Source organism: Salvelinus alpinus, chromosome 8, assembly GCF_045679555.1.
Source record: "Salvelinus alpinus chromosome 8, SLU_Salpinus.1, whole genome shotgun sequence".
Classification (NCBI taxonomy): Eukaryota; Metazoa; Chordata; class Actinopteri; order Salmoniformes; family Salmonidae; genus Salvelinus; species Salvelinus alpinus.
The window spans coordinates 26,774,248-26,793,805 of NC_092093.1; the positions used below are offsets into that span (position 1 = coordinate 26,774,248).

Genomic DNA, 19,558 nt, shown 5'->3' on the forward strand with positions numbered 1-19,558 from the left:
CATCTTGAGACCAATGGTTCAGTCTTTAGCCATAACCCTAAAGGAACTAGATAGCCTACAACCCACTGCAACGGTAGGTCTTGACTCCCAGGTCCATAGACTCCCTGCAGTATCAGTGGCCTGTTTGGAGTTTTCTACTGTTCTTGTCTGAAATGGCAGCTGGTCCAACTCAAAGGGCACATCTATTAATACCCCAGAATGTTTCAAAGGCTACAGTCCCCCTCGGTTACGACGGGAGAAACGCCATTAACAACTCCTGCCCCCACCTCAGGAGGAATGGGTTGTTCCGTAAAACTGACAACACACAGTGATGAAGACACCAGTTGTCTTGCCTTTTTCTCTCTCTGAACCGGCACTCAAAATATGACTGTGAAGATCAACTATTAACTACAGACTAGAGGTCGACCGATTATGATTTTTCAACGCCGATACTGATTATTGGAGGACAAAAAAAGCCGATACCGATTAATCGGCTGATTTATATATATATATTTTTTTACAAATATATATATATATCATACACACACACAAATTTTTGTAATAATGACAATTGCAACAATACTGAATGAACAATGAACACTTTTATTTTAACTTAATATAATACATAAATACACACACACAACTCTGAAGTGACAATGATACTGAAGAGTCTGCTTAGGAGACAAATACTCTCAACTGTTTGAATAAAAATAGAGTTTAAGTTACCTGTGATGAATGTTGAAAACAAAAACTTTAATTTCTATATGCAGGAAATCCTATTTTAATAATGGGCATGGTAAGAATTGACGACCAAAGTGCGAGTCATAATTCCCATGACACCTTCTAGCAAAATCTGAAAAGCGGTTCCTTCATTTATTCCATAGGATATTTTTAGATTCACTTAAAATAAGGTCTGTGTTTCGTGTAGGCTTACACCACCTTGCCAATTTTATAACTGTGTAGATATCCATAGGACAAGGTAACTCTGATCAATATTGGCTAAATATAAGCGAATATTTTTTTTTTTGTAGAGTGGATTTATGAAAATATGTTGACAAACGTTACCTTATCCTAGTGAGATTTACACGGGTATCAAAACGTCGAGGCGGTTTAAGCCTGCACGAAACACAGACCTTATTTGAAGTAGATCAAGACATTCTCTATGGAAGACATGAACGGTAAAATAACGAAGGAACCCCTTTCAAGTTCAGCCGTAAGTTATTACAGGAATTATAACGCGTCGACTATTTCTCTCTAAACCATATACCTTTGACTAATCTGGAAACTATCACCTCGAAAACCAAACGTTTATTCCGTTCCGTATTTTATCTAACGGGTGGTATCCATGAGTCTAAATATTCCTGTTACATTGCACAACCTTCAATGTTATGTCATAATTACGTAAAATTCTGGCAAATTAGTTCGCAAAGAGCCAGGCGGCCCAAACTGTTGCATATACCCTGACTCTGCGTGCAATGAACGCAAGAGAAATGACACAATTTCACCTGGTTAATATTGCCTGCTAACCTGGATTTCTTTTAGCTAAATATGCAGGTTTAAAAATATATACTTGTGTATTGATTTTAAGAAAGGCATTGATGTTTATGGTTAAGTACACATTGGAGCAATGACAGTCATTGATTGATTGTTTTTTTATAAGATAAGTTTAATGCTAGCTAGCAATTTACCTTAGCTTACTGCATTCGCGGCACAGTCAGGCTCCTCGTGGAGTGCAATGTAATCAGTGTTAGAGCATTGGACTAGTTAACTGTAAGGTTGCAAGATTGGATCCCCCGAGCTGACAAGGTTAAAAATCTGTCGTTCTGCCTCGTTCCTAGGCCGTCATTGAAAATAAGAATGTGTTCTTAACTGACTTGCCTAGTTAAATAAAGATTAAACAAAGGTGTAAAAAAATTAAATACAAAAATAAATAAAAAATCGGCGCCCAAAAATACCGATTTCCGATTGTTATGAAAACTTGAAATCGGCCCCGATTAATCGGCCATTCCGATTAATCGGTCGACCTCTACTACAGACTGTCATGTCTCAGCCATACATGTCATGTGTGTGTATCTACAGCAGTTGTGTATGCCATGGTCATCAGGAACCATATTCAGGGTTGGGGCCAAATCCATTTAAACTCAGTCAATAAAGGAAGTTAATTGAAATGGAATTGACTCCTTACTATGTTTGGTAGTGGCTGCTAAACTGTGCCATGATAGCATACCACAGTGCTCTGTGAAGCAGTATTTACCTGGCTGTGATGCCCTGTTTGTAACAGTATTAGGTGAAAATGTGACTAGAAGCTATGGATATTTTAGTACTCATTCCCCACTAACCCATTGTCTTGTCATCCATAGGAAGGAGGGCTTGGCAAAATGTGGGAAGTGCAAAAAAGCGTTGTATTGCAATGTGAAATGTCAGGTAAGACATGATGATGATGGTGGTGATGACATTGCACGTACATACAGTATCAGTCAAAGTTTGGACACACCTACTCATTCAAGGGTTTTTCTTTATTTTTACTATTTACTACATTGTAGAATAATAGTGAAGACCTCAAAACTATGAAATAACACATATGGAATTATGTAGTAACCAAAAAAGTGTTAAACAAATCAAAATATATTTTAGATTTTAGATTCTTCAAAGTAGCCACCCTGCCTTGATGACAGCTTTGCACACTCTTGGCATTCTCTCAACCAGCTTCACCTGGAATGCTTTTCCAACAGTCTTGAAGGAGTTCCCACATATGCTGAACACTTGTTGGCTGCTTTTCCTTCACTCTGTGGTCCAACTCATCCCAAACCATCTCAATTTGGTTGAGGTTGGGTGATTGTGGAGGCCAGGTCATCTGATGCAGCACTCCATCACTCTCCTTCTTGGTCAAATAGCCCTTACACAGCCTGGAGGTGTGTTTTGGGTCATTGCCCTTTTGAAAAACAAATGATACTCCCACTAAGCACAAACCAGATGGGATGGCGTATCACTGCAGAATGCTGTGGTAGCCATGCTGATTATGTGTGACTTGACTTCTAAATAAATCACAGACGGTGTCACCAGCAAAGCACCCCCAAACCATCACACCTCCTCCTCCATGTGTCACGGTGGGAACCACACATGCGTTCACCTACTCTGCTTCTCACAAAGACATGGCGGTTGGAACCACACATCTTAAGTTTGGACTCATCAGACCAAAGAAAAGATTTCCATCGGTCTAATGTCCATTGCTCGTGTTTCTTGGCCCAAGCAAGTTTCTTCTTCTTATTGGTGTCCTTTAGTAGTGGTTTCTTTGCAGCAATTCAACCATGAAGGCTTGATTCACGCAGTCTGCTCTGAACAGTTGATGTTGAGATGTGTCTGTTACTTGAACTTTGTGAAGCATTTATTTGGGCTGCAATCTGAGGTGCAGTTAACTCTAATGAACTTATCCTCTGCAGCAGAGGTAACTTTGGGTGTTCCTTTCCTCTGGCGGTCCTCATGAGAGCCAGTTTCATCATAGCACTTGATGGTTTTTGCGACTGCACTTGAAGAAACTTTCAAAGTTCTTGAAATTTTCAGGATTGACTGAGCTTCATGTCTTAAAGTAATGATGGACTGTCATTTCTCTTTGCTTGAGCTGTTCTTGCCATAATATGGACTTGGTCTTTTACCAAATAGGGCTACCTTCTGTATACCCTACCTTGTCACAACACAACTGATTGGCTCAAACGCATTAAGAAGGAAATAAATTCCACAAATCAACTTTTATCAAGGCACACCTGTTAATTGTAATGCATTCCAGGTAACTTCCTCATGAAGCTGGTTGGGAGAATGCCAAGAGTGTGCAAAGCTGTCATGAAGGCAAAGGAAAATAATCTTTAAAGAATCTCAAATATAACATATATTTTGATTTATTTAATAGTTTTTTGGTTACTACATAACCATGTGTTATTTCATAGTATTGATATCTTCACTACTTTTCTACTTTTCTAAATCCCTTGAATGAGTAGGTGTCTCCAAACTCATGACTGGTACTGTACATGCATACAGCCATAGACAAGTACCTAACATTGCATTATCTTCCAGCATCAGTGTGTATACTGTATACTCTCAGTTCTGAATGTGAAGTCCTGTGTGTTCTATATTAGAGGGCAGATAATGTGTCACTAATATCCTGTAGGCAGAATGCCTATAGTTCCAGGAATGGCTGAGGGCATGGATGGGGCTGGGGTAGAGGAGTTAGTTTTGAGTGGGTAGGTAAGAGGGTAGAGGATATACTATATCAGCAGGGTTAGGGGAAAGCATATAGTTTGGGTTAGGGTCATCCCTAAAGACTGGTTGTTTCGAATTGTGGGTTAATGTGGTCGGGGATATTTTCTGTCTGGCATGAGTAATGGGGGTGTACGTCTGAAACCCTACCTCTTCACAGAGTATCTTAAATACCCCCCCCCCAACCAACCCAACTAGCATTGACTTTGCCGTACTTACTATGACTGTGATATGTGGTTGTCCCACCTATCTATCTCAAGATGAATGCAAGTCGCTATGGATAAGAGTGTCCACTAATTGACTAAAATGTAAATGTAATTGGAGACGGTGAGGTAGCTAGTAATAGAGGGGCAAATCTGTTGGGGGTAATATGATCCAAAGTCTGTGGCGTTGCATGCTGTCTATCTCTTTAGCACGCTCCATCCAATCAAAAGGTGTATGAGTGGAGGCTAGCACAAGTTATACAGTTGTGGTATCAAATGGACACCTTTAGTGGGCCAACATTCTTAAACATAACTCCTGTGTGTGTTCCTCAGAAAGGGGATTGGGCCATGCACAAGCTGGAGTGCGGGGCCATGATAGCGTACGGGGAGAAATGGTGTCCATCTGAGTCCGTCCGACTGTTGGCTAGAATAATCGCCAAACAGGTGAGAGAAAGAAGTAGCTCTATTCCACAGTCACTACCAGTAACTCTACCAGTGTGATGATGAGCAGTATCCAGATCCATCGGATGTAGTGATCACAATATAGTAGCCATATCTAGGACAACCAAAGTTCCAAAGGCTGGGCCTAATATAGTGTATAAAAGGTCATACAATACGTTTTGTAGTGATTCCTATGTTGATGATGTAAAGAATATTTGTTAGTCCGTGGTGTGTAATGACAAGCAACCAGACGCTGCACTTGACACATTTATGAAATTGCTTATTCCAGTTACTAATAAGCACCCACCCATTAAGGAAAGGACTGTAAAAACTGTTAAATCCCACATGGATTGATGAGGAATTTAAAAAATTGTATGACTGAGAAGGATGAGGCAAAAGGAATGACAAATAAGTCTGGCTACACAAAAGATTGGCAAGCATATTGCAATTTGAGAAATCATGTGACTAAATTGAGTAAAAAGAAGAAGAAACTACACTATGAAAGAATGATAGTAAAACGCTTTGGAGCACCTTCAATTAAATTTAGTGAAAAAAGGCTATCTCAGTTCCAGCCTTCATTGAATCAGATGACTCATTCATTACAAAACCAACTGATATTGCCAACTACTTCAATGATTTTTTCATTGGCAAGATTAGCAAATTTAGGCATGACATGCCAGCAACAAATGGAATGGAAAATTACTGAGGATAAGAACGGACGATATTGCCACTCCTGTTTGCCATATCTTCAATTTATGCCTACTAGAAAGGGTGTGCCCTCAGACCTGGAGGGAAGCAAAGCCCCCTTTACTGGCTCAAATAGTCGACCAATCAGCCTGTTACCAATCCTTAGTAAAGTTTTGGAAAAAATAGTGTTTGACCAGATACAATGCTATTTTACAGTAAACAAATTGACAACAGACTTTCAGCACGCTTATAAGGAAGGACATTCACCAAACACAGCACTTACACAAATGACTGATGATTGGCTCAGAGAAATTGGTAATACAAATATTTTAGGGGCTGTTTGGTAAGACTTCAGTGCGGCTTTTGACCTTTTCGATCATTGTCTGCTGCTGGAAAAACGTATGTGTTATGACTTTACACCCCCTGCTATATTGTGGATAAAGAGTTACCTGTCTAACAGAACTTTAATGGAAGCCTCTCCAACATAATCCAGGTAGAATCAGGAATTCCCCAGGGCAGCTGGGCCCCTTACTTTTTTCAATCTTTAATAACGACATGCCACTGGCTTTGAGTAAAGCCATTTTGTCTATGTATGCGGATGACTCAACACTATACACGTCAGCTACTACAGCAACTAAAATGATTGCAACACTTTAAAAAGAGCTGCAGTTAGTTTCAGAATGGATGGCAAGGAATAAATTAGCCCTACATATTTCAAAAACCTAAAGCATTGTATTTGGGACAAATCATTCACTAACCCTAAACTTGAACTAAATCTTGTAATAAATAATGTGGAAATTGAGAAAGTTGAGGTGACTGTCATGACCAACTGTCATGGTCAAAACATATTGATACAACATTAGCTAAAATAGGGACAAGGCAGGTCCTACAGGCTCTAGTTTTGTTGCACCTGGACTACTGTTCAGTCGTGTGGTCAGGTGCCACAAAGAGAGACTTAGGGAAATTGTAAATGGCTCAGAACAGGGCAGCACGGCTGGCCCTTGGATGTACACAGAGAGCAAACATTAGTAATATGCATGTCAATCTCTCTTGGCTCAAAGTAGAGGAGAGATTTACTTCATCACTACTGGTATTTGTGAGAGGTATTGACATGTTGAAAGTAGAGGTCGACCGATTAATCGGAATGGCCGATTAATCGGGGCCGATTTCACGTTTTCATAACAATCGGAAATCGGTATTTTTGTACGGCGATTTTTAAAAATATTTAATCTTTATTTAACTAGGCAAGTCAGTTAAGAACACATTCTTATTTTCAATGACGGCCTAGGAACGTTCTGCCTTAATCGGGGCCGATTTCAAGTTTTCATAACAATCGGAAATCGGTATTTTTGGGCGCCGATTTTTTTATTATTATTCTTTTTTTTTTTACACCTTTGTTTAATCTTTATTTAACTAGGCAAGTCAGTTAAGAACACATTCTTATTTTCAATGACGGCCTAGGAACGAGGCAGAACGACAGAGTTTTAACCTTGTCAGCTCGGGGGATCCAATCTTGCAACCTTACAGTTAACTAGTCCAATGCTCTAACACCTGATTACATTGCACTCCACGAGGAGCCTGCCTGTTAGCGAATGCAGTAAGCTAAGGTAAGTTGCTAGCTAGCATTAAACTTATCTTATAAAAAACAATCAATCAATGACTGTCATTGTTCCAATGTGTACTTAACCATATACATCAATGCCTTTCTTAAAATCAATACACAAGTATATATTTTTAAACGTGCATATTTAGCTAAAAGAAATCCAGGTTAGCAGGCAATATTAACCAGGTGAAATTGTGTCATTTCTCTTGCGTTCATTGCAAGCAGAGTCAGGGTATATGCAACAGTTTGGGCCGCCTGGCTCTTTGCGAACTAATTTGCCAGAATTTTACGTAATTATGCCAACATTGAAGGTTGTGCAATGTAACAGGAGTATTTAGACTCATGGATGCCACCCGTTAGATAAAATACGGAACGGAATAAACGTTTTGTTTTCGAGGTGATAGTTTCCGGATTAGTCAAAGGTATATATATGGTTTAGAGAGAAATAGTCGACGCGTTATAATTCCTGTAATAACTTGCGGCTGAATTTGAAAGGGGTTCCTTAGTTATTTTACCGTTCATGTCTTCCATAGAGAATGTCTTGATCTACTTCAAATAAGGTCTGTGTTTCGTGCAGGCTTAAACCGCCTCGACGTTTTGATACCCGTGTAAATCTCACTAGGATAAGGTAACGTTTGTCAACATATTTTCATAAATCCACTCTACAATTTTTTTTTATCTTCGCTTATATTTAGCCAATATTGATCAGAGTTACCTTGTCCTATGGATATCTACACAGTTATAAAATTGGCAAGGTGGTGTAAGCCTACACGAAACACAGACCTTATTTTAAGTGAATCTAAAAAATATCCTATGGAATAAATGAAGGAACCGCTTTTCAGATTTTGCTAGGTGTCATGGGAATTATGACTCGCACTTTGGTTGTCAATTCTTACCATGCCCATTATTAAAATAGGATTTCCTGCATATAGAAATTAAAGTTTTTGTTTTCAACATTCATCACAGGTAACTTAAACTCTATTTTTATTCAAACAGTTGAGAGTATTTGTCTCCTAAGCAGACTCTTCAGTATCATTGTCACTTCAGAGTTGTGTGTGTGTGTGTGTATTTATGTATTATATTAAGTTAAAATAAAAGTGTTCATTGTTCATTCAGTATTATTCATTATTACAAAAATGTGTGTGTGTGTATGATATATATATATTTAAAAAAACAATTGTTTTACATAAATCGTCCGATTAATCGGTATCGGCTTTTTTTGTCCTATAATAATCGGTATCGGCATTGAAAAATCATAATCGGTCGACCTCTAGTTGAAAGCAGTGAGCTTTGTTTAAACGACTAGCACACAGTCCCCAAGTCCAGAACAGACTATGGGAGGCGCACAGTACTACATAGAGCCATGACTACATGGAACTCTCCCACATCAGGTAACTAATACAAGCAGTAGAATCACATTTAAAAAATATAAAAATACTTCTTATGTAACAGCAAGGACTATGAAGAAACATAGAGTATGGAGTATGGGCCTGAGGGCACACACTTAGTGTGTTGTGAATTCTGTAATGAATTTATTGTAATATTTTTCAAATTGTATAATTGCCTTAATTTTTCCGGACACAAGGAAGAGTAGCGGCTGCCTAATTTCATAATTAATAAACGCCAAAATCAGTTTTTTCTATTTCAAATGGTTTTGTTATGTTTCAGTCTTCTGTGATGTATATAAAGTGTCATATTGGGATGCAAACTCAATGTAGTACATTTCAACTCTATATCTGACATGGTACAGGTGTCTTCTTTTTTAAGCCCATAACTGTGTGTGTTTCAAAGTAGATTTGTTTAAGACTACCAAGAAACACTCTGTGTGATCCTGATTTAGCCCACTGCAGTAAAAGCTTAAGGTCTGTATGGTATCTGTGTTGTTAGTGCTGCTAGTTGTTTTGGGATGCTTATTTTGGCAGACAGAGGGTGTTAACTCAACTGTCTCTGTCTGTTTTTGCAGAAAGCCCAGAAAGAGAGGAGTACGTCAGAGAAGCTGCTGCTGATTGGAGAGCTGGAATCACGTACTAACAAAACACCCACAGAGAGAATGAGTCAATACACTGAGTGTTCCATTGTGTTGTGTCTGCTTATTGTCGTTCTGTGTGAGAGACATACATCTCTTTCATCATGGTACTGAACGTGACACAAAGTAAAAGAAGATACAATGATAGCGTAATGAATTCGGGGGGGTTCCGAATTCATTACACTATCATTGGTACCTCTTGGACTTGGTACCTCACATGTACACGCCTAGCTGAAGGCCTCATGCATGCTAACTCACTTCTTACACCAATGTAGCAAATTCGGGGTGTAGCCCCGATCGGGACCCGAATCCGGGTCCAGTGACTGTCAACCCAGCCCCTTAGCTGTTACGCCAAGAGATCCAAAACTAATGAGAAGGTTGCTAGGTGTTGGGTTAAGGTCGCTACACTATACTGTATATACAGTATAATGTAATCTAGTGTAATTATCATTCATCCATGTTTTGGCCCTAATACTGATTGCTTTTGAACAACAGCTTATCTTCAAACCTAGTCTTCAGAGAGACAGACAGAATAGTGTTGTCAAGCTGGCCCTCTCTATTTATACATTAGTGAGAAATGTCACCCGACACTCTCCTCTACCAGGCCTTTACCAGAGCCTCCCAACGAATGTCCCCCTTATAGAATACATCCATTCATCCTGATAGCACAGCAGCTTTACATACATTGAACATACAATTAATTAGAGCATTGGACTTGTAACTGAAAGGTTACAAGATCAAATCCCCGAGCTGACAAGGTAAAAATCTGTCGTTCTGCCCCTGAACAAGGCAGTTGACCCACTGTTCCTAGGCCGTCATTGAAAATAAGAATTTGTTCTTAACTGACTTTCCTAGTTAAATAAAGGTTAAAAATATGAATGGTGGGGGGAAGGACTCGTGATTGGAAGCTCTTTGCAGCTGTCCAAGGATTAGCATGGAAGGAAAGACCCTCTCAGGGACTCCACAGCAGGAAGAGCAGCAGAAGTTTAGATCAACTTTATTCATATGACATCTCTTCGACAATAAGGTTTGTGGAGACACCATAATTTGTAATATTTTACACAATCTTTAAGTGAGTTTCTCTCTCTCTCTCCTTCATTGTGTCTCTCAGACATAGACGATGTAGACAATGAGAAGAGGGAGATGAACGAGGGAGACATAGCCAGCCTGCACCAGTTCTACTCCAAAAACCTGGACTTCCCCAGCAAAACAGCCCTCCTCACACTTTTCTCACAGGTAAAACACACACGCACACAAACACACACTCACATTTTCTCTGCAGTTTTAATTACAAAGAAAAACTATTGTCTTTCATATCACCTCAGTGTCCCTCTAGTTTCTGTCTTATTGTAGGTCTGTACCCATTCTGGGACTCCTTCCCTGTTCTGTCTTCCAGGTCAATTGTAATGGCTTCACAGTGGAGGATGAGGAGTTGTCGAAAATGGGCTCAGCAGTCTACCCTGAGTAAGAATACACACACACACACACAAAAACACACACACACAAAAACACACACACACACACACACACACACACACACACACACACACACACACACACACACACACACACACACACACACACACACACACACACACAGACAAAGGAAAGCTAATCCTAGACCAGCATAAAAAGGAAACTATCGCTTCTGTGGTGGTGGGCAATTTGTAAATGGTGTCACACACACACAGGCTGTTTGATTGTAAATCTCCTTGGATAGTGAGTGTGTAGTGAAGTGTCTGTATTTGCCCACTCAGCCTGTGGTAGTTCTTTTCAGTCCTCCGTTCTCTCCATAGTCCCATGCCTAGCTCACTATTTAGGGCCCGACACATTTAAGAGAGGCCTACTGTATGTTTCCTTTGAAAAGAGATGGCTTATCCTGGCCACCACAACAGCTAAGCGCTTACTCTTAAGGCATTGGAAGAAATAATATCCCACTCCCTTTGATGAGTGGGCCAGTGCCATGGCACAGCTGGCTAGCTATGAGATAGTTGTAAACTAGACCGCTAACCAAAAGAGGCCTCTGTGACCTCAGTATAGTCTATATAGTGAATGTTAACACAACAAAAATACATGTAAACAGTTCTGATGAACTTGTTCCCTCCGGGAGTGTTTATGTCATTCCCATGGCGATGTTATTAGCAACCCTTTTCCGTATTTTCCCCCTTCTCTCTGTCTCCCATTTATTTCCCATTTCTCTCCCTCTTTGTTCCCATGCTCACCCCCCATCTATCTCCTTTTCTCTCTCTCTCAGTGTGGCCCTGGTAAACCACAGCTGCTGTCCTAACGTCATAGTGACGTACAAGGGGAATGTGGCCGAGGTCCGGGCTGTGCAGGACATGACCCCTGGGGAAGAGGTAAGGATGGGGACAGCTGTTGGAAGGCAGTGGTGGGTTGGTGTCAAGGTTCAATGTTTCAGGTAGGAAGGGGGAGAGTATTGAGGGGTTAAGGGAAGGTGCAGGTAGAAGTGGGCAACAGTGTCATGTATTGAATTGCTAGTACGCTGCTGAGTCATAGAAGTGCATAGTGGGAATGAACCTTGTCATGACCGGGGTTGGATGTAGGCAGGTGACAGGAAGTTAGGTCATAGGTGGCTTGCAGTAGTCTAGTCTGTGTCTCTCATCTTGGCAAGGGGGCTTTTGAGGAACATACTGTAGATAGTGGAGTGTGTGGCTTAGTGGGGTCTTAGAAGATGAAGGGAGGGAGGAGAGAAGGAGCAGACACAGCAGCAGCTGATTAAATAGCTTTGCGGGGTTATTTTAAAACCTGTTCTGAGGCCTGGTGATCAAAAAAGCTGAGCCGATATGAAATGGATCTCACTGATCTCAATATACGACTTGTATGAATAGTAACTTAAATGGTGAATGTTTATACATGTATTGTGTGTGTGTTCCCAGGTGTTCACCAGCTACATAGACCTCCTCTACCCTACAGCAGACAGAAACGAGAGGTTGAGAGACGCGTACTATTTCACCTGCGACTGCAAAGAGTGTAAAACCAAATCTAAAGTAAGAGGCCTATGTATGATCATCAGTTACTTCCTAAATCTTCCTAAATTCAGATTTTGAAGGGATACGTCACCCAAATGTTAATTGTTTTAGGACAAGTTGAAGCTGAAGGTGCGTAAGAGGAACAAGCCTCCAGGACCGGAGGAGATCAGTAGCATGATGCGCTACGCTAGGAACACCATCAAAGAGTTCCGTTCTGCCAAACAAATAGCAGAAAAATATCTGAAAAATATCCTTTGTGGTCCTTCTCTCCATGTAGCCTCTCAACCTAGGCTAAAGTGGACGAGTTTAGAGATGCAAATAAGTGTCTTATATTATAGGTTTTAATTTCTGCCCAACAGCTCAAATATCTACAGCGTAGAAGTTGGCTAAATTGGCTTACAGTCTCACTGGCTTAGTTCCTGAATCTGTAAATTCAGTCTTGACCTTGACTCTTGAGCACCCCCTGGAGAGCTGATGGAGATGTGCCAGCTGAGCCTGGACAAGATGGGTGAGGTGTTTGAGGACTCCAACGTGTACATGCTGCACATGATGTACCAGGCCATGGGAGTGTGTCTCTACATGGGGGATTGGGACGAAGCCATCCGTTATGGAGAGAAGGTCCTCAAATCCTACAGGTACTGATCCATACATACACATAGAACCCTCCAGGTACTGATCCATACATACACATAGAACCCTCCAGGGACTGATCCATACATACACATAGAACCCTTCAGGTACTGATCCATACATACACATAGAACCCTCCAGGGACTGATCCATACATACACATAGAACCCTTCAGGTACTGATCCATACATACACATAGAACCCTCCAGGTACTGATCCATACACATAGAACCCTCCAGGGACTGATCCATACATACACATAGAACCCTTCAGGTACTGATCCATACATACACATAGAACCCTCCAGGTACTGATCCATACATACACATAGAACCCTCCAGGTACTGATCCATACATACACATAGAACCCTCCAGGGACTGATCCATACATACACATAGAACCCTTCAGGTACTGATCCATACACTTAGAACCCTTCAGGGACTGATCCATACATACACATAGAACCCTTCAGGTACTGATCCATACACTTAGAACCCTGCAGGGACTGATCCATACATACACCTAGAACCCTTCAAGTACTGATTCATACATACACCTAGAACCCTTGAAGGACTGATCCATACATACACCTGGAACCCTACAGAAACTGATCCATATTCACCTAAAACCCTTCAGGTTATGATCCGTTTCCTCACCTGTCAAATTGATACAGTATAGCTGTAATGTTTATCTCCCCAGATTTGGGGTGATGATTCTTACCTGTCTAGGTCAGCTGATAGTAACCATATACCTTTTCTTGACCTCTCTAGCATACTGTACCCTCCCTACTCCATGAATGTGGCCTCCATGTATCTGAAGTTGGGCCGTCTGTACCTGGGCCTGGAGAGAAAGTTATCGGGCATCGACGCCCTGAAGAAGGTAACATTACTAGAAGCCTGTTAGTTCCATTTCCATAGCAGCTACTTGTTATAACATGTAGTGAGAGATACGAAAATATATGCTTCTATTGAATCTGTCAATTTGAGTGAAAGACATAGCAGACTGTTAAACTCTTCTCTTTGTGTGTGTGTGTGTGCGTCCAGGCGATGGCCATAATGGAGGTGGCTCATGGAAAGGATCATCAGTATCTGATAGAGCTTCGTAAAGAGATCGAGATGCAGAAATAAACAAAGTGACCTCACACACTGGGAATAACAGAAATGAAGTGACCTCACACACTGGGAATAACAGAAATGAAGTGACCTCACACACTGGGAATAACAGAAATGAAGTGACCTCACACACTGGGAATAACAGAAATGAAGTCTCTCTTTGTCTCTCTCTCACACACAAAGAGCTACAGTGTACGGCACTTTCCCTTCTCCTTGGTTTTAAAGCACAGTAGGAGGAGAATGGTAAAGTCATGGAGATATGATCTATTTAATTATGTGGTTAAAATATTTTATACATTTGAGGTCTTGACTACGAGTGCAGTTATTAAATATGGAATACCTTTGTACTGAGCAGATCTATGATTCCTGTCAAACTTTTGTTAATATGTCTAAATGTTTTCATGGATTGAGGTGCACTTGGGACAATTCTCTCCCAAATGCATACTTGTTTTATGAGAATAGATCATCCATAGAATTGCCATTAAATAGACATCTCAGCTGTTTGTGGTCTTTCATAAATTCTGAGTTGCTTACATGTGGGTGGGCTCTGCGTGTCAACAAAGTTATTATTCTTTATTATTCTCAGCCAATGAGATGAGCCGTTGCCTGGGTGGTGACAGCTGCTTTGTCATGGTGGGTCTAAAGAACGCTTGTGAAAGTGACCCTGTCACAATGGAGGGCGGTTAGAAAACATAAGCACGTCGCCCAGTTCTTACGCTGTGGTTGGTTGGTGAGAACTACCATTTCAAATGGTGTGAGAGGAGAAAACACACGTCTGTTAGCAACGGTGGATTTTAAAATCACATAAACAATGTCATAGTTACTGTACAGAAATGTCCTCGGCAAGAACAGGCATGTAGAGAAAATAATGCTTTATTGCATAATAAGCAAGTATGACAGCTTCATACATAACTGGGGGTAGGAAGAAAAAAAAGACTTGATGCACTGGCAAAAGCATATACAAAACATATATACACAACATATATTGAAAGTTTCTCAGGAATTATGCCAGAAACATTAAATGGAAAATAACACATTAACATTAATGCAATGTGGGAAAATACTCACAAACAGAAGAGAATGCAATAGAACACTCATATGTCAAGAGAACATAAAGCGTATATACGTATCTTGAGTATAGATATATACATTGGAATATAAAAAAAGCATGCATAGTTCATTATCTTACGGTATTTTAAGGGTACCAAGTCAAAAGAAATAAAACATTTGTAGAAATCTTTCTCGCATGCCCGGTATACACACGTTAATTTAGACATGGCTGGCTTTGCATCACAACTCTCACAGATATAGAAAAACAACATAACAGATTATGTAGGATGCAGCCATAGCTGGGTTTAGGCACATAGGAACACTAACGGCTGGATTCAATTTGTAGTGCGGATGTTCAGCATTACAGTGTGATTGAAATTTAAAGGCAATTTTCCTGCTTTAGAGGAGACTGCATTCACGGTAAATGCTGCAGATTTCGGCTTAATTGGAAATTGAATTTCAATCACGCCATCTGTAGAGCTTCAGCGATACAGATTGAATTGAGCCCTAAGATCCTTACAGAGATAGATTTTACAGTTATACAAAAACAAATGGCATCCATTGAGGCTTTGACTGGTTGGTCACTGAATCCTTTTGGGACACAACTAGGGTTGCAAAGTTCCTGGGACTTTCAATAAATTCCCTGGTTTTCCAGAAATTCCCAGAATAAGGAGGGAATAAGCAGGAAATCCGGAGTCCTCCAACCAGTATTTCTGGAAAACCAGGGAATTTAATGAAGTTCCTGGATTTTTGTAACCCTAGACACAACCCATGTTGGTCGATAAATATACGGTCTAAAACAGATCATATCTAGCTGGTCTATAATATCAAAATAGATTTAACATCAATTCAGAGCCATTGATATACCGTTTGGCAAACTCAATTTGAGATTAAAAAACATTGGACACTATATTGGCACCAAGAGACAATACCATTATATCAAATAGACCAAATCTAAATGGAACCTTTGGTGCCAAGATGGAAGTTTGCCAAACTGTAGATCTATAGCTCTGAATCTGATTGGTCTCTACCAGTCCCTCCCTATGGAAACAAACATCCAGGTAGCCCATCCCTGCGCTTTAATAAGGCACAATACTACTGTTAGTGTCTGTCCTCCATCTTAGGGATCAGCTCTATCTGTCCTTCTGGATTTGGCTCACTGCCACCATATCAGAACACAAACTTCTCTATTCAACATGAACTTTCATGGACTCCTCTGTAGAGTGGCACAGTGTGACAAACTGGGGCCTACATAACATTCAGCAGCCTGAGTGTCAGTCTGCTTTAGTCAACTAGAGCAGAGACATACTGGCCTCTGGGACTACACACATGTAGGATCTAGAACTAAAATAACTTTGGGCGTTGTACATTAGACTCATGAAAAAAAAGGGTGTTTCTCTCAAGAAAGGTGAAGGAATGCCTACAATATGTGAAACTACTTGGGAGAGAACACAGGAGATAATTACAATGGAAGTCTGGGATAAACATATATGTATTTGACATGCCTTTGTAAATGGACATACTGTAATGTACATGAAAAGTTGGCTGAGGATGAAAAAGAACAATAGAGGTACTACCAGTCAAGACAATGAGGAATTTGAGATATCTGGAAGTACGTGAGTGGTGAGTGGAATACTTGAAGGGCAATGACAATTTTAGACACATCCTACTCAAACGTCCACAGAACTATTTGCAAAGATGATCCGACTGTCAACATGCACTCCAATGAGCCACATTCAGGAAAAATATGAGGATGGTATTAGGATAAATAAATAAAAGTAAAAAAAAAAAAAGATACAACAATATTAAATATTGAAATGTTGAGACAAGTCTTCACTGTATCTTACAATTGTCTGCCTTACAATAGATTTAGAAAGGTTTCTGACAGCTTAGAAAAAGATATGATTCTACATAACTTGAAATAACAACCAACAGTGCCATGTCCTGTATTTTTTTTAAGTGGCACCTGAAAAAACATTTATGTAACGTTAGCTTTATCATCTAATTTAGTGAAAAAAATGACAGTTTCTCATTTTAACAATACAGAGCTCTGCATTATATTCAATGAAAAACAATGCCATGTCATTAACCTTTTCCTAGATTTCGGTTCAATTTGATTAACAAGGGTGCATTAGCCTTACATTTGAAATGCCATTATTATCAAATGGGGAACCATATTCCAAAAAGTTATTCAATTAGCATTTGTTTAAAAGGAATAAATGTGAAAATGCTGAGATAATTGTCTCCTGGGTTTACCTGGTTTAAACTCAGGTAAGAAACGACCAACACTCATCATTTAGCATGTGACTTTAAACGCTAACATCTAGAATGCTAGTCTGGTCTGTATCTCTCTCAGGTTTCTCCATTGACAAGACATAAGACAGAGAGGCTATCACTAATACAACAGAAAAGCCTCTCTCTCCAAGATAAAGAAGAGAGACAGACTGAATAGTAGGACGCTTTTCAGATTAAATGTGGAGGTCTGAAATATACACTCTGTATAATTACTGTTGGGATATATTAGTTGTCCCTGGCTGTGTTCAAATCTGAAAACATACCTACTTTCCCCTGTCTTTGATAGGACTAGATAGATGTATGCAATATGGCAGAAACTCCTACCATACCAGAGGGCTGAGTGAGGCTATCACCATGCTATTCACACTTACCCAGCCCTCTAGGACTGCGAGGAGGGGGGTTATTTGCGGCACCAGTATTCCATTGCCCTTGTGTCAGCTCATGTGGGACCAGGTCAAGGGTCAGAGGTGAGGGTTTAGATGAGACGGGAGTTTTTGAGGAACTGGATAAGGACCTGGTAAACAAACTTATACTGGGAGATGGTCTGGACCATGAGCATCCTCTGCTGCCTCAGGTGACTCAACATCATAGGGACCTCCACCCTCTGAGAGAGAGAGAAAGAGAGAGAGAAAGAGAAAGAGAGAGAGAGAGAGAGAGAGAGAGAGAGAGAGAGAGAGAGAGAGAGAGAGAGAAGAATCCCAGTTAAGTACAGTACAATAGCATTATAAACCAGGAACATACTTTAGCCCATATGAGAGGCGTTCACTCACAAATATCCCAAAATATCAGGAGGCGATGATATACAATACATGCTGTTGTAACAGTGTAACATTTTGGAGAGTAACAGTGACAGAGTTCATGTCAGTGGCAGGATGCCCCTCACCTCGTTGTGCTCCAGGCAGCTGATCATTAGTTCGGTGAGGATGACGACCCCGGTGCGGCCCACCCCAGCACTACAGTGGACCACCACAGGGGGGTTGAGGCTCTTGGAGGTGTCCAGCATGCTGTTAGTGTGTCTTCTCACTGACTGGATCTCCTCCAGGTAAGCTGGGAGGGAGAAGTGGGGGGGGGGGGGGGGTTAGTGTGGTACCTCTTTCAGGCCAGAACAGTCCTATTAATTCATACTTCTCTCATTTAGTTGTCAGGGACAATGCATATTCATCAATATTCAGTTTTCACATATAAATTGCAGTGTTGCCTTTGGACCACTACACAGGGCAGAAGCCTCCATTTTACTCCATTAGCTTTGTGTAATTAACAAAACAAAGTAAATTAAGAAAATCTACAGTTTTTCAAGACTTTTAAAGTCCTTTAGGTGTGACTTACAGAGGAATCCCTGGACGTACTCGGGACAGCCGTGGTCCGGCCAGTCAGTGTACTGCAGGTGCCACACGGTGCGCTCCTGGCCCGAAAGCAGGTGTTTGACCTTTAACCCTGTGGTGGCGTAGCAACCTGAGTCGGTACGGAACTTGGTGGTCACCTTGAATTTTCCGTGGGTGGCTGAGTTGTGCTTGGAGCCCAGCTTGGGCCAGTACCGGTGGCTCTTTGACCTACCACCCTCCTGAGAGAGAGGAGAGGGAGGCAGAGACAGGTTGAATGGAAGGTTTGTGTACATGTGGGGTGGATATACAAACACATGCATACCGACAAGGAAAAACGCACATGGTCACAGGTGCAGGAACACAGACACACACACACACACACATGCATGCAGGCACAAACACAATTCTACTATGAGATATTGGTACCATATCACTCCCTTTTGAAACATAGGGAACAATATGAAACAACTTCTGAGGGGCTGAAGACAGAGGTCACAGGGTGTGTATGGATTAAAACATCCGCCAAGCTCTGTTCCTTCATTATTCACACACCACTGTGTTCTCACTGCATATCAATAATACATCACACACATTCACGCATTCAATAATTCACTGTTCTGAAACCTGGCAAGGCCTTCAATCCACGGATGTTTCTCTTCATACTGTGTGTGTGTGTGTGTGTGTAGTGTACCTCCTCGGCAGTAACCATGGCGATGACGTTGACTCCCTGCTCCCAAACCATCTGCCAGAAGTCTGCAGAGGTGTTGGCCAGCGGTCCATGGGTGGCGATATAGTGCCATTCCTCCCCACTGATCATCACCTGCATGACACACACACACACACACACACACACACACACACACACACACACACACACACACACACACACACACACACACACACACACACACACACAATATGGTTAGAATCAATTAAACACACACCGGAATACCCTCACACATCCATCT

The 19,558-nt window shown here is 40.9% G+C and overlaps 2 protein-coding genes across 4 annotated transcripts in view; one reads left to right on the top strand and one right to left on the bottom strand.

Moving 5' to 3' along the window:
- The window catches only part of LOC139582850 (N-lysine methyltransferase SMYD2-A-like), a 29,951-nt gene extending 15,525 nt beyond the window's left edge, over positions 1–14,426 (top strand). Inside the window, exons 2-12 of the mRNA XM_071413238.1 lie at positions 2,340–2,403; positions 4,767–4,877; positions 9,128–9,188; positions 10,302–10,426; positions 10,587–10,654; positions 11,445–11,547; positions 12,088–12,198; positions 12,292–12,427; positions 12,641–12,815; positions 13,582–13,690; positions 13,855–14,426. Coding sequence (XP_071269339.1) covers positions 2,340–2,403; positions 4,767–4,877; positions 9,128–9,188; positions 10,302–10,426; positions 10,587–10,654; positions 11,445–11,547; positions 12,088–12,198; positions 12,292–12,427; positions 12,641–12,815; positions 13,582–13,690; positions 13,855–13,938 — 1,147 coding nt within the window. The 3' untranslated portion in view covers positions 13,939–14,426. The remainder of the gene's footprint in view (positions 1–2,339; positions 2,404–4,766; positions 4,878–9,127; positions 9,189–10,301; positions 10,427–10,586; positions 10,655–11,444; positions 11,548–12,087; positions 12,199–12,291; positions 12,428–12,640; positions 12,816–13,581; positions 13,691–13,854) is intronic.
- Positions 14,427–14,778: 352 nt separating this feature from the next.
- Positions 14,779–19,558, bottom strand: part of LOC139582849 (tyrosine-protein phosphatase non-receptor type 14-like) — a 102,235-nt gene continuing 97,455 nt past the window's right edge. For all 3 annotated transcript variants that reach the window (XM_071413236.1, XM_071413235.1, XM_071413237.1), the window contains 4 exons: positions 19,282–19,410; positions 18,595–18,829; positions 18,152–18,315; positions 14,779–17,872 (listed from right to left, as the gene is read on the bottom strand). In XM_071413236.1, coding sequence (XP_071269337.1) covers positions 17,744–17,872; positions 18,152–18,315; positions 18,595–18,829; positions 19,282–19,410 — 657 coding nt within the window. In that variant the 3' untranslated portion in view covers positions 14,779–17,743. The remainder of the gene's footprint in view (positions 17,873–18,151; positions 18,316–18,594; positions 18,830–19,281; positions 19,411–19,558) is intronic.